The 15,423-nt window shown below is 39.4% G+C and overlaps 1 protein-coding gene across 1 annotated transcript in view; it reads left to right on the top strand.

The window, feature by feature from the left end:
- Positions 1-15,423, top strand: part of MCTP1 (multiple C2 and transmembrane domain containing 1) — a 557,082-nt gene that overhangs the window by 344,652 nt on the left and 197,007 nt on the right. Inside the window, exon 10 of the mRNA XM_052642765.1 lies at positions 2,426-2,556. Coding sequence (XP_052498725.1) covers positions 2,426-2,556 — 131 coding nt within the window. The remainder of the gene's footprint in view (positions 1-2,425; positions 2,557-15,423) is intronic.

The raw sequence follows: 15,423 nt of genomic DNA, 5'->3' as shown, positions 1-15,423 counted from the left end.
CTTTTTAATGCTTTACAGAACCACATTTGAACATTATGTCAGGAAACAGGATCAGCAATTGTATTGCATTTCTTTTTGTTCTATGTGACCTTTGGTAAACTGTTTCTCTCTGTCTCAATTTCTTCATCTATCACACAGAATAATACTAGAAACTATCTTTTGGGGAAAAAAAAAAAAAAAGGCTGGAGCAAGCCCAAGTCAATGCCTGGAGCATAAAATGCTCAGAGAGTGTTGGCTGCGTCTGATACTAGCACACTAACTACAAACAGCATCATCTGACGTGCAGTAAGAATCTTCATGCAGCACTCAGTACTCTGAACCATTTTATTCAAACTGACTTACATTGATGAAGATTGCAGGGTTTTAAAACTTTATTCAGAAATCAAAGGGCCAAGCTTCTGCTGCCACTACAGCCAAGTTACTTTGCCTTTCCATACTCCCATTTCCTCATCTGTGAGAATGAGAAGGAAAATACTGCCTACCTAATAAAGTTATTGAGAAGATGGGATACTATATGTCAAGTATGTACAGGGTTTAAAATATTGCTTTGCCCAAATAAATAATCAATTGTAGTAGCTGAAGGAAGGGGAAGAGTAAACACTTTGTGTAATAACACATATTATTATTAATAACATATTAAATACTCATTATTAACAGAAGTAGTAATAATTAGTGAAGGTCATAGTTGTCTATATGTGACAGTTACATTTATCTGGGTTATATCTAAACACAACCTCTTGAATGATCAGCTTCTCCAGCTAGTATGCATTGATAGCTTGGGATAATTGATTACGTCCATCTTGTATTAAAAATCACTTTCGCCTTTGGGAATATCTTCACCTTTACATACAATTTTTGTGAATGTTTCATCAACAGCCTGCCCAGGTTCCTTTTGGCCCAGGGACTTCTCATCAGTGATGTAGACAGTTAGAAATACCACAGAGTGATTTGTTGAGTGTTCCCACTGAAGGGGAAGACATCACTTCTGACCTATAGGAAATCATATGGAGAACACAATCCTAATAAACTGAAAGCCTAGGCTTTTTTGGGCCAAACAAGTAAAACAGTCCACTCCCCCAAACACTGCAGGAGTTCATCTGAACCCAGTTATGAGACATTTGAATTATCATAGTATCCATCCAGTGTCATCTGTTTTTTTCTGCATTGGGCTTAATAATAACACTCTAAAGAAAGTACTGATTCCCTAAAATGATACCTATGACCACTTTCATCTTGTCCTTTATCAATTAACATTATTTCCATGTTCTGATAGGCTTAAAACATTACTTATTTTTATAGTTCTGCTCTTTAGGTGTGAAATATGAAACCCAGCTATGGACACGTGTCTCTCTCTGCTCTTTCTTCCCATGATGTATTGCAGATTAATTTCAGATTATGAACTTTAAAAATTGTGATTCATTTGCATTACCTCTGCACATAACATACTTCATTGCTTTCAAAGTCTTTACATCTGAAGATCTGTCTCTCATACATTAAAAAGAGAAAAGACCACTACAGGCCCTCCTGCTAAAAAGAAAGAATAGAGAAACAAATATGAATGAATGTTGTGCAGCCCAATGAGGAGTGAAATTTAAAACACATCAGTATTGGGTCACTTTATTCATTGATTCCTCCAGCTGTCTTATCTAAATACTTGAAGGTACAAAATTGCACATCTGATATCCTTCTTGTGTATGCAACATGGAGATTACACACACACACACACATGCTCATATTAATTCACAAGCATTTTTGGCATAGCGCTTTAGGGCAAGAGATCTGAAACTCTAATCAAAGACTTGAGTTATAATCTAGCTATTAAAACTTAATGACTGTGGCCTCACTTAAACTTCAGGTCTTGGTTTCTCCATGTATAAAATGGGGATGATACATCAGTGTTGTCATTCTAAGGTAAAAGTTTGCCTGGCCACCAAAAACTTACTTTTCCCCCCTCCTACAGAACTTCGTTGTCCATTTTCTTCACCATTCTGTTTGAATTCTATGTAAGATAGAAGTAAGGGGGGGTGGAGGGGGAAGAAACTCTCGAAATGCTCATCTCCCTTTTCTATAAGATCACAGGCTTTGAGTTATATCTTCATGCATTAGCTGGTTATGTAAAACAAGTGCTGTTATCTGAGTGAGCTACTTCACTTAGAGACTGTTTGCCCTTTCTATATAATTTGTGTCTCTCATCTATTGTTCATGATGAGGAGAAGGTGCCTCTTGGTCTTTAGGACATGTCTTTTTGAGTTCTTTCAGAGCATATGCAGCAAAAATGCTGACATCTATTGTCCGTCATTTCTGGAAGCTCTCATTCAAATCTCACATGCTTTTCTAGGTAGTACCTAAAGTTTGATTTATGTCTCAGGTTGCATTTTTTAAGACTGATACTGATGAGATAGTAATGACATTTTGGTTTTTCCAGATTATGCCCAAAACACTGAATCCTCAGTGGAGGGAACAATTTGATTTTCATCTCTATGAAGAAAGAGGAGGGATCATTGATATCACTGCCTGGGACAAAGATGCTGGGAAAAGGGACGACTTTATTGGCAGGTTTGTGCAACTTGGTATTTTTGATTCATCCTAGAGAGGGTAAGTTTTTTAAAAAAAATTTAGTCTAAGTCTGGTATTATAACTGATCTTCACTGTTTCGAAGCAAGGGATCTTACCATGGGAAAGCAAGGCTTGGGTGAACTGAAAAATAGATTTTGAAGACTGACCAGTAGGTGGCAGTTTTGACCAGTTGATGGACAGGCTACTTGAATTTGATATCCAGGAATTTTCTCCCTATGTTGGGGACATTGTGCATTAACATTACAGGAGTTGAGAAAGAGGAATCTCCTTTGATATACAATGCTTAAAAGGAACAAAGAGCATATTCATAGTGTGCAAAGTAATCAGAGATAATATCGCTTTTCATAAAGCATATTGTGACCGTAAAATGTGTTGTTTCATCCAGCTCCCTGCAAAGTAGAGAATCTTGATAATCTCCTAGGAGTTCACAAATCTCCCAGGAGTTCAAGTGTTAGTAAAGGAAGTGTGTAGGTGAGGCAGATCCATGTTAATCTGATAATGCCGTGAAGAAAAGAATATTCTGAGGCTTGGATGACATCTCTGCACAGTTCAGTTCAGTCACGTCTAACTCTTGTGACCCCATGGACCGCAGCACACCAGGCCTCCCTGTCCATCACCAACTCCCGGAGCTTACTCAAACTCATGTCTGTTGAGTCGGTGATGCCATCCAACCATCTCATCCTCTGTCGTCCTCTTCTCCTCCCGCCTTCAACCTTTCCCAGCATCGGGGTCTCTTCCAACGAGTCAGCTCTTCCCATCAGGTGGCCAAAGTATTGGAGCTTCAGCTTCAGCATCACGACAAGCTTATTTTGAAAAACTGTTTGAATTCTATGATTGTTTTCTTACTTTTACACCTATTTTTGTATTTTCAGTAGTTACATATATGTGTCTTTATAGCAAAACATATTGAAATGTCAATACTGAGATAAAACACAGTGTACAGAAGAACTTGTTAGTTTAAAAACTTCTTCCTTCATTGTAGTTCACGTGGTTTCCAGGTCTCTAAACATACAACCTGAAGAAAGGCACACATACTAGTAATAATAAAGAGGATTTTACACTAGGGGAGCAAAACACAGGAATCCAACCCAACGTATGTATCTTTTTGTCTTTTTCCTATTCTAAGAAATATGTTTTAAACAATAGTTTTCTTCATAGGATTACAGGATGAGAGGTCAAAGATAAGCTTCAGTTAACCTTTAATATTTTACTTACAAATGGAACTAGAAAAACACCACTAATCTTATGCCATGTTACATTTCAACCCTTTTTAAATGACAAGCCTTTACTGCATGTTTTTTTCCCTCTTCTTAATGTTTTATCTAGTTCTCTCTGGGCTGTACCACTAGCTTGCTGCTGCTGCTGCTGCTGCTGCTAAGTCGCTTCAGTCGTGTCCAACTCTGTGCGACCCCACAGACAGCAGCCCACCAGGCTCCCCTGTCCCTGGGATTCTCTAGGCAAGAACACTGGAGTGGGTTGCCATTTCCTTCTCCAATGCATGAAAGTGAAAAGGGAAAGGGAAAGCTTAAGTAACACTAAAGATCTGTTCATACACAGAATATATTTTATTATGAATACGTCTGTTTCTTTTTCCCTCAATATGCTATGAGCTATTTTGAGTAGATACTCTTCTAGCTATTCCTTGAATAATTCATTCATTTTCATAATTTTTAGCAACATTAGCTCTATTCAATGACCATCAGAATGACTGCCATGTGTAACTCACTACCTCAATCTCATTGCTTTGTATTCGAATTTTCTTATATGAGTAAAATCATGACATAAATCATAAAATGTACTGGCTTCTTGTACTTCTGGGTCCACACTCCATGAAGTCCTTCTTATCCTATTTTCCATTTTTTTTTCCATGATAACATTTACCCCTTTAACCACTCTTCTTTCTTTGAGAGGAATCTCCAAATTTGGAAATGATGAAAATTTCTAAGCCCATTTTTTAAATTGTTGGTTGTGCTGGGTCTTCATTGCTGCGTGCGGGCTTTCTCTAGCTCCAGGGAGTGGGAGCTCCTTTTTATTGCAGCGCGTGGGCTTCTGATTGCAGAGGATTCTCTTGTGTCAGAGCACAGGCTGTAGGCGCATGGGCTTGAGTACTTGCAGTGTGCGGGCTTAGTTGCCCTGTGGAATGTGGAATCTCCCAAGATCAGGGATCAAACCATGTCCCCTGCATTGGCAGGTAGAATCTTATCCACTGTACCACTGGGAAAGTCCTCTCCGCTCATTTTCACTGACTTTTCCCTTTTCCTCACTTGATAATATTACGGATTCTTCAAGGGCAGGCCTAGTTATTTTAAGAAATGTTTGGCAGAGAGGTAAACCTGTGTATCCCACTTCATCTTGTTTCTATGGGTTTGTTCCTGTTTTGGCAGTTTTTGAGAGAACAGTGATAAATGGCACTCCGAAGATTATAGTGATTGCTCTAGACAACTAGGGAGCTAAGAAGGTCTCATGAAGAGTGGAAAAAGAGAAGAAATCCATTTTTGGAGTTTCTAGGTTGGGGAACATGTGCAAGTCCTCGCAGGTGCTGGGGGACTGGTGTGCCCCGAGAGGGCTTGGAAGCTCCATATGCCTTACCACATACCTCCCGTGCCTCTCTTCCATCCAGGGCCATATCCTTTTCTAATAAACTAGTTGTCTAGTTTGAAGTGTATCCCACCCTTATTGTTTTTAAGTTGTTGAAAGTGCTTCAGTTCAGTTCAGTCACTCAGTCATGTCCAACTCTTTGCGGCCCCATGAATCACAGCACGCCAGGCCTACCTGTCCATCACCAACTCCCGGAGTCCACCCAAACTCATGTCCATTGAGTCCATGATGCCATCCAACCATCTCATCCTGTTGTCCCCTTCTCCTCCTGCCTTTAATCTTTCCCAGCATCAGGGTCTTTTCAAATGAGTCAGCTCTTCACATGAGGTGGCCAAAGTATTGGAGTTTCAGCTTCAACATCAGTCCTTTCAATGAATACACAGAACTGATCTCCTTTAGGATGGACTGGTTGGATCTCCTTGCAGTCCAAGGGACTCTCAAGAGTCTTCTCCAACACCACAGTTCAAAAGCATCAATTCTTCTGCATTCAGCTTTCTTTATAGTCCAACTCTCACATCCATACATGACCACTGGAAAACCATAGCCTTGACTAGACGGACCTTCTTGCATATCGTTTCTGGCTTGGGCTCTGCATGGGTTGTTGGATGACTTCCTTATGCCCATGGCTATTACACAGGAGAACTTTACAAGCAGGATCAAGGAGACCTACTCCAGCACCCTTATTGCTTGGATGGACACAACTGTGTGCTCTGCTTCCCAGTATCTTGGTTAGATTAAAACTGACTTAGATGGAGAGTCAAAATAGTACCTTTAAAGAATTAAAAGGATTTTTGAAACTCTCATTCATTTTGAATGACTTACTTTTATTTCCAGTTACATTTTTGTTGGAAAGATCCCCTGGAGAAGGGAATGGCAACCCACCCCAGTATTCTTGCCTGGAGAACTCCATGGACAGAGGAGCCTGGTGGGCTACAGTCCATGGGGTCACAAAGGAGTTGGACACAACTGAGCGACTAACACTATCTGGCATCAGCTTCACTAAAGAAATTCACATTTGGTCATTTATCAAATATAATTCCCTATGAAAGCAATTTGAGCCAAGAATTTTTACAGTAAACAGAGCGCAGGTAGACAGACAGACTCTTAGGACCACTTTTGAGTATCAGTTTGAATCCTTTTGCATAGTAAAGGGAATTATTGTTGAATCTGGGATAATCAAAGATGGACATTGTATACTCTGATAATTAAACAAAGATGCCTATGGCAGAAAAAGGAAATGACTGTGGCAAATACCATTATTTTCAATCTAGTTGATGGCCAGAAAGCAGCTGAAGGTCTTGATCACTCACTTTATGCTTACTAAATTGTACTTTACACACATCCTGCTGCTGAAAAACAATATATTACTAGATCAAAGTAGAAGGCAAGTAGACTGGCATGTGTTTATGTGAAGGTTGTGTGGTAACAGTCGAAATAATGCTGATCATAATAGAATTCCTTGATCCTAGAATAGTTTAGAAGAGAACTGACTTACCTTCTAATTACATTTGAGTTCTAAGATTAAAATAACAGGAGCAAAAGTGTCATCGTGGTCTTCTGTGTTCTTTTGCAAGTACTGTTGCAACATTCTATGTCTATATTAAATTATTTTTAATTAATTTATTGAAATATATTTTACATGAAACATGTAAATTGAAGGTGTACAACATGTTGATTTAATACATGTATATATTGTAATACAGTTGCCATTGTAGCTATAGTTGGTGCCTCTATCATGTCACATATTATTTTTGTGTGTTTGTGTGTGTGTGTGTGTGTATGTGGAAATAATTAAGATGTGTCTCTATTCACTTAGAAGTTAGAGACTTCTGGGAGTTGGCTGGTAGCTGGCGAATAAATTTAAAGTTGGCTGTGGAGGGTAATGCTGTTCCATTGATGTCTATTAACTGTTTTTAAGGATCCTTTTTGCTCCTTCTCAAGTACATCAGACATCTTCCCACCTCAGGACCTTTCCCTCCATCTCCACGTGTCCACCTGTCTAGCTTCTTCACCTACTTTAGATCTGTGCACAAGTGTGATACCAGCGAGGCAGCCATCCCAACTCTATGTAAAAATGAAACTTCTTTTCCTTGACGTCCCATTTCCTTTTTCCTGCTTTGTTCTCTGCATCAAGGTCTGTCACCATTGGACACACTATGCATTTTGCCCATTTTATCATTTACTTCCCATCAGTAGAACGTGAGCTTCATGAGGGAGGGAATTTTTGAGTCGTGTTGTTCATCGTGGCATCCTCAATACCTAGAAAAGCATATGGCAAATAATAGGTGCTTAAGAAGTATCTGCTAGATTTAACTTTATACACCTGAGGCTTGATTGAATGCTGGAATTATGGCTCTTCCTTCTCTAAATAAATATAGATAGAATTTGACAACAGATGTTAAGGCAACAGCAGTTAGAACTACATGTCTTAGTGGAAAGTATAGAGTTTCAGTATAATTAAGAAAGATTTGTATATAATTCAAAAGGGAGAATTAATGAATTAAAGTGTTAAAGTGTCTGAGTAATCTTTGTACTTGAAAAACACTGACTGGTTGCATTTGAAAAAAATGCCTATCCATTTACAAAGATATTTATAATTTTTTATCATAATATCTAATGAGTTAATGCTATCTGGTTGTTAAATTTTACCAAAAAAATTAAATTTACTATAAATGGAAAGAAACAACAACAATAATAATGTTTTACACTGTAAGGGGAATTATTATGTACTTTAGCTCAATATTAGGGTAAAACAAGGGTGGTTCATATTTTACCAATTTTGCAGGTGCAAAAAGTGAGGTGTTTTTGAGGTATAGCCAAATGGTTTAGCAACTGCTCAGCTAGTATGAATTTGAGGCAACTTATCTGAGACTGAAATCCAGGATTCCTGACTCTAGAATCCATGCCCCTTTCACTGTGGTCTCATATTCAGTATCTTCTGGAGCCATTGTCAAGTGCTTGATAAAATACCAGGTGGGCAGTAAACCCACTTGGATGTGTGCACCATACTGCAAGTTTGAACAACAAATTTTACCTGTCGCGGAACTACAGATTTCAAGTGAAGGTGAAATAATGCTAATCTGCGAGTAATTATTTAACTTTCTGATCACCTGCATTTTGGCAGGCAAGAAGGACTGCCACCTTTACGATAATCAGCTAATAAATCCTCATGATTGTTACACTTTTATGCAGAGCAGTAATCTGAACAAATTGGCTGCTGACAGCTGTGGTAAATTGCTAAGAATGAGTGCTGTCAGAAAACAAGTTGTTTTTATGAATGTGCAGAAAACGTAAATCCCATGTTAAGCAATTTCATTCGGTCAGAGTTATTTGCAATCCAATATAGCAAGATTTATAGCATTATTTATTAGTGTGCAAAATGCTTGTTTATCTTTAAAGCGGCATTGATTTGGTGCCCATATATTTTCGGTTGGTGGATTGCTCCTAACTTTATTTGCTGGATTGTTATCAGGACCAAGACAATGATACTGCCCATGGCAACAGAGTGCTACAGATGCAAACTTCAGTAGGAAGTTATATTTTAACACAATTTTTCTTATTAATATATAAGAAAAAAAGTTATTTCCGAATGGGCAAGTTCTGGGTGAAGAAAAATGCTTTCAAGTGCTATGACCATAAAAATAAATCTGTGGCTCTGTAATTTAATGCCAAAGGAAAGAGAATGTGGAATGAGTAGGCATACACATACGTCTCTCTAGGTACAGTGTGGAAAATGAGGCAACAGCCTTTGACTTTGTATATTAACCAAGTTAATGTTTCTTAATTGAAGGACATTGCATGTGAGCGTTTGACACTATAGGTTCTGATTTGCAGTGATTCTTATTTGTGATATAAATACTACAGTGATTATTCTACTTCCTACCTAAATCAGATTAGAAGCAATCTCTGCTTTATTATTAATTTGAAAGCACAAGATAACTATTCAGAAAACTCTAAACTGAAGAGAATTTTTAATGGAATCATTGTGTTTCACCATTTTCCTTGCTAGGGACTGAGTGAAATATTTCGTTTGGGAGATAGGTAATGTTTCGATAAAGAATGGAGCGTCATTGATTCTTGTCTTGGTTTGTCGTAAACTCAAGTCAAATATATTAAGATTTCAATCCATTTTCTTTCATGACTTACTATTTTTTCTTCTGAGGACTTTCTCAGAAAGTTTATACTCACTGCAGTATTTTAGATATGATAAACAAAGTTTCCAAAGACTGTTTCCATGCACCACTGTGGGTATGTTAAGCAGCTTACCTTCTAGGCAATGAAGGGGAACCTCTCAAGTTTGTATTAATAGAAGTATCCTCTGATAAATCCATCTCCCCAAAGACAGCTGGACAGTGACAACTGCTGACAATAGAAAAGCAGTAATTGCGTTAGCTTTAGTAATGTCAGGTGGCGTGGACCTGCATCATCGTGAAACTTGAAAACTTTTAGTAGTTACCTGTTGAATTCTTTAAAATGCAAAGATTCTGAAGAGTTATCTATCATATTGATTTATAATATGAGATCTTACATGTTATTTGTTTTACCAGTGTAAGTAGTTCTCAAACAATAAACCTCAAAAAGTTCCCTAATTTTATCGATAAATTTGGTCCAAATTATGTAAACTGTGTTTTTAGAAATTCTCCCCCACAAAAGAAATCCTATAGAAGCTTGTCTTCCTGTCCCGAGGCTTTGATTTTGTTTTATTTTGTTTTTTAATTAATTGATTTTTTTATTGAAGGATAGAGGCTTTGTTTTTAAATGTTCTCTTATCTCGATGGCTTCGTCATATCATGAGCTAGTACTTCAGGGCACAATACACACTTAGAAGTTCCTTGTTAGAGGAGATATAAATTTCTGTTGCAGATATTCTTCCTGATAATTTAAAGCTGATTTTGGCAGAATTCTTGTTAGACCTGATTATGCCACACCCCCGGTTTGTAAATCAGAATCAGAATGTAGCTGACACAGAGCTGGGCGAGAAGGAAATGTGTCAACTCTGGGTGTTCTTGTCCATCATTCTGTTCACTTATGCTTGTCCAGTTAGCATAATCTTCAACCCACAGTTTCTTTACAGGGATCTTTTATTGTTTTCATTTTTGTTGTATTGGAGTATAGTTGATTTACAATGTCGTGTTAGTTCCAGGTGTACAGCAAAATGATTCAGTTATACATATGTCTTTCTTTTTCATATTCTTTTCCCATAATGGTTATTACAGAGTACTGAGTAAGTTCCCTGTGCTGTGCAGTACATCCTTGTGGATTACCTATTTTATATATAGTAGTGTGTATATGGAGAAGGCAATGGCACCCCACTCCAGTGCTCTTGCCTGGAAACTCCCATGGGCAGAGGAGCCTGGTAGGCTGCAGTCCATCAGGTCATGAAGAGTCGGACATGACTGAGTGACTTCACTTTCGCTTTTCACTTTCATGCACTGGAGAAGGAAATGGCAACCCACTCCAGTGTTCTTGCCTGGAGAATCCCAGGGACGGGGGAGCCTGGTGGGCTGCCATCTATGGGGTCACGCAGAGTCGGACACGACTGAAGCGACTTAGCAGCAGCAACCGCAGCAGTGTGTATATGTTAATCCCAACTTCCTAATTGACTGGTATCTTTTAAAGCCATTGTCCATTTTGTGAGAATTGGTTCAGTTAAAGCTAGATGCCATCATCTATAAACCCACCTCCCTGGGCACATATCATATGGACTGCGGTTCAGTGGAAGCCAGTCGACAAGTTCAGGGGTCACTGTCAGCTCCTCTGTCATGCGGCTCCTGCCTGTCACTCGAGATACTTGCCGGTCGCATGTGACATGATGCACAAGCCACCAATATGAATGCAGGTATAAAATATTTATGAAGCTCGAATCCTAGTTTTATTTTTTAATTTTCTGTCTTATTTTTAAACTAAAAAATACATAAATGCATCCAAACAGGCCTAACATTTGCTTCCTGCACCTCACATGTACATCACTGGTGCTAATCACAAAACTTTTATCTGGGTTGGTGACTGGTTTAGGCATGGCAGATGGAAAGGTGGTAAGAAAAAAGTGATAAGAATACTGAACATTTTCTCCTTGAACTTAGGGGAAAATGTCACCAAATAAATGTGATGTATTCCTTTCACATGGCCAAGTAAGTGCGTATAGTTTTTATAAAGAGCAAAGAATTTCAAGCTTTGATATGGAAATCAGGAAATGGGGTTTGAGGTCTTAAAACCATCACTTAATTTCCCTGAGCCTCAATTTCCCATTTTGAGGTCTTTAAACACCATTACTTAATTTTTCTGAGCCTCAATTTCCCATTTGTGGAATGAAGAAAGTAGCACTCATATCTCTTTCAGTTTGAGTCTCTTTCGATTCTTCTATTGATAATTAATTGACTGATGAGTTGAGTTCGGTTCTGACAGTAAATTCTAAAATTGTTCAATATCAAACTAAGGCATATGAGATAATAAAACTATATAGTGTTTACATAGCATTTTCATCTTTTCACAGTAGTTTTTCATCTATTGTTTCTGTATGCAAAGAGAAGGCATAAATGAGGAAAGCTGATGCATAAAAACTTTAAGTGACTTGCTTAATATCACAATGCTAATGAATAATTCAGCTTTATTAAAACTCTAATGTTCTGAATCCCTGACAAACTCTGAAGCCAAATAACTTCACTCAGCAACACACTGGGTCTGTGGTAGTTCTGCAAGTAAGGATGTGAGAAATCACAAGGCTTACAAAGGGTTGAATCCCTCAAATTTAACAGAAACCTGATGCATAATGCAGTTAATATAAATAAATAGTTAATAAATGGGTGCTGGAAAGAAATCAATCCACTTTCTAGGAAGACAATATAGAAATGGTAGCATGAGCAAAACTGCATGCTGATTCTGACTCTGCCACTATCAAAATGGGTAGAATTTTGGCCTCTCTGAAACTCCATCTCCTCCTCTTCCAGAGCACCAACTGTATTCCAGGTGTTGTACTAGGTGCCTGCCCTTGAGGTGTACCAAGAGATGGACAGAAAAAGACAACTGCTGGTTATTGCCATGAGAATTAGTTAAAAATTAGCCAAGCAAAGATAGGTAGATACATCATCTCAGGTAGATGGGGTTGCTTCCTTCACGACAGAACACAAGGAAGCAGGTGAGCCTTAGCATGGATGGTGGGAGAATTACAGACAATCAGGAATTACTGAAATAGCAAGTGTAAATCAACAAGTAAACACCCTAGCTGACAGTAGGTTGTGGAGGATCCCATTGCCTTACTAAAGAACTTTCATAGATGGTGAGAGGCCAGGAGTGGGACATGGCCAGATTTGCTTCTTGGATATCTGTAACTGTCAGGATTGAATCGTGTTAATGGTGTTTGCATTAGGCCGGGTTCCCTATGGCTTCCCTGGTGGCTCAGATGGTAAAGCATCTGCCTGCAATGCAGGAGACCCAAGTTTGATTCCTGGGTCGGGAAGATCCCCTGGAAAAGGAAATGGCAACTCAGTCCAATACTCTTGCCTGGAAAATTCCATGGACGGCGGAGCCTGGTAGGCAACAGTCCATGGGGTTGCAAAGAGTTGGACATGACTGAGCGACTTCACTCACAGGTTCCCTAGGACACAGAGCTTGAAGCAGTGATGAGGTGTTGGTGCTTAAATGGGAGGTACAATCCCAGGCACTGAGGGTGAGAGAGAGAGAGAATATGATGCAGAGAAGATTAGAGAGTCACACACAGTGATGTGTTACTGGGCTGGCCATGTTCCCAGAGTTTCAGAGACCCCATGGTTACTCAGCAGCTGTGTGCCCTTGACCACATGCACACAGGCAGGCAAGATGGAGAATCCTGCTTTTGGAATGGTTTGTGAGAGAGGGAAAGTTGTGGGGAGTTACCTTCCCATCTCCTATGCCATTGATCTAAGTTCACCCCATCAGTAGAAAACGTCTACGTGGTTTCATCTGGTTTCTTTAGTGGTTGACCAGGAAGCCAGATCCCATACATACTTCTTAGTGCAGCTTTTCATCCAAGGGCAGAAGTGGCCTTAGAAGTCAGAAATTTGGGGCATGTGGCATTTGGGCCAAAGTGCACAGTGGCAGCCAAGGGGCGCACTCACCCCATTTGGGCAAGTGAAAGTTTTGACCGTCCGAGGCCAGTCCTAGGTGAAAGACCTCACACCCAGTTAACTGGTCATAGTCGGAGGATGAGGAACAGCCCCTTGGAAAGACCCAGTCAAAATCAAAGCTAAGACAAATCCGGCAGCTGAGGACCCATCCAGGAGTTCCATGTAGAACCCAGATATAAAACAAGATGTGAGAGGAACTGTTCTTTGAACCAAAGGGGAGAATCCACACCCCATTTTTCACCCTTCCTCCATCCATGGTGACTAGGATGCAAGCCCCAACCCATGCTCCTTAGAAGCCAATTTGAAGTGAGATTAGATTCTTACATCACCATTCAGACTTTTTTCTTTGGTGGGGTGGAGGCATAATACATCTGAGGAATAAAATTTCATTACCTGGAAGATGAATTTGTTCTCGTACGTTTTTTGATGTGTGGAATTACAAAAAAGAAAGATATGTTGTTGTTGTTGTTGCTGTTTAGTTGCTAAGTCAGGTCCAACTCTTTGTGACCCCATAAGCTGCAGCATGCTAGGCTTCCCTGTCCTTCACTGTATCCCCAGGGTTTGCTCAAACACATGTCCATTGAGTCAGTGATGTTATCCAACAATCTCATGCTCTGTCACCTCCTTCTCCTCCTGCCTTCAGTCTTTCCCAGTATCAGGGCCTTTTCCAATGTGTTGGCTCTCTGTATCAGGTGGCCAAAGTTTTGGAGTTTCAGCTTCAGCATCAGTCCTTCCAAGGAATGGAAATCAGGGTTGATTTCCTTTAAGATTGACTGGTTTGATCTCCTTGCAGTCCAAGGGACTCTCCAGAGTCTTCTCTAGCACCACAATTCAAAAGCATCAATTCTTCACTGCTCAGCCTTCTTTATGGTCCAACTCTCACATGCATACATGACTACTAGAAAAAACAGCTTTGACTATACCTACCTTTGTCAGCAAAGCGATGTCTCTGCTTTTTAATAGCTAAGTTTGTCATAGCTTTCCTTCCAAGGAGCAAGTGTCTTTTAATTTCTTGGCTGCAGTCACCATTTACGGTGATTCTGGAACCCAAGAAAATAAAGTTTGTCACTTCTTCCACTTTTTCCCCTTCTATTTGCCATGAAGTGATGGGACTGGATGCCATGATCTTAGTTTTTTGAATGTTGAGTTTTAAGCCAGTTTTTTCACTCTCCTCTTTCACCCATATCAAGAGGTTTTTTAGTTTCTCTTCACTTTTCTACAATTAGAGTGGTATCATCTGCATATCTGAGGTTGTTAATATTTCTCCCAGCAGTCTTGATTCCAGCTTATGAATCATCCAGCCCAAAGGAAGATGTAAACAACTGTAAATATGGATAGAGTTGTAACAAACTGTGGAATCTGAGGTTTTTGAGAACTTGAAGTTCATCTAGTTCAATTACCTCGTAGCACAGATAAGAAAACTAGAATTCAAGAGGATAAGTTCTCTAAGGAAAGGTCATACAACTAATTAGCAATAGATGGAGGGCTAGAACAAAAGGAATCTGATGCCCAATCTTGGGCTCTTTTCCCAGTATATGTATTTGGGGATTTCATGAATTTGCTTCAGTACTTTAAAATTTTGCATTTTCACATTCTTAACAATATAAAACCAACAACTTTTGCTTATTCTGAGCCATCTGTATGACCACTGAGTATTTCTGTAACCAAACTACAGCAAATCCTTCCTTTGTTGAGGACATAATAGTACAGGCAAGCCAAACACAGGTGAATCTGTCTTTTGGGCAAAGAGTCAGACACGACTGAGTGACTGAACTGAACTGAACTGAAGGAAATGCCATAGACTGGATATCTTATATTCAATGGAAGTTATTTCTCCCAGGTCTAGGGGTTGATCTACATTCAAGATCAAGACAGCATCAAATTTTCCATCTGGTTTCCTGGTTTATAACCTGCTGTTTTCCTCTGTGTCCTCACGTGATCAAGGATGAGAGATCTCTCTGGTACCTCTTTTATAAGGGCACTAATCCCATTCATGAGGGCTCCACCCTCATGAGCTAATCACTTCCCAAGCTCCTCACCTCTTAATATGATCACACTGGGCACTAGCGTTCAACATATGAATTTTGGACACCACACAAACATTTAAGTCATAGTTTAGTAGCTCAGTCATGTCTGACTCTTTGCG

The sequence above is a fragment of the Budorcas taxicolor genome, chromosome 7, assembly GCF_023091745.1.
Source record: "Budorcas taxicolor isolate Tak-1 chromosome 7, Takin1.1, whole genome shotgun sequence".
Classification (NCBI taxonomy): domain Eukaryota; kingdom Metazoa; phylum Chordata; class Mammalia; order Artiodactyla; family Bovidae; genus Budorcas; species Budorcas taxicolor.
The sequence above is the reverse complement of the archived record's forward strand: the minus strand, read 5'-3'. Positions and strand labels throughout refer to the sequence as shown.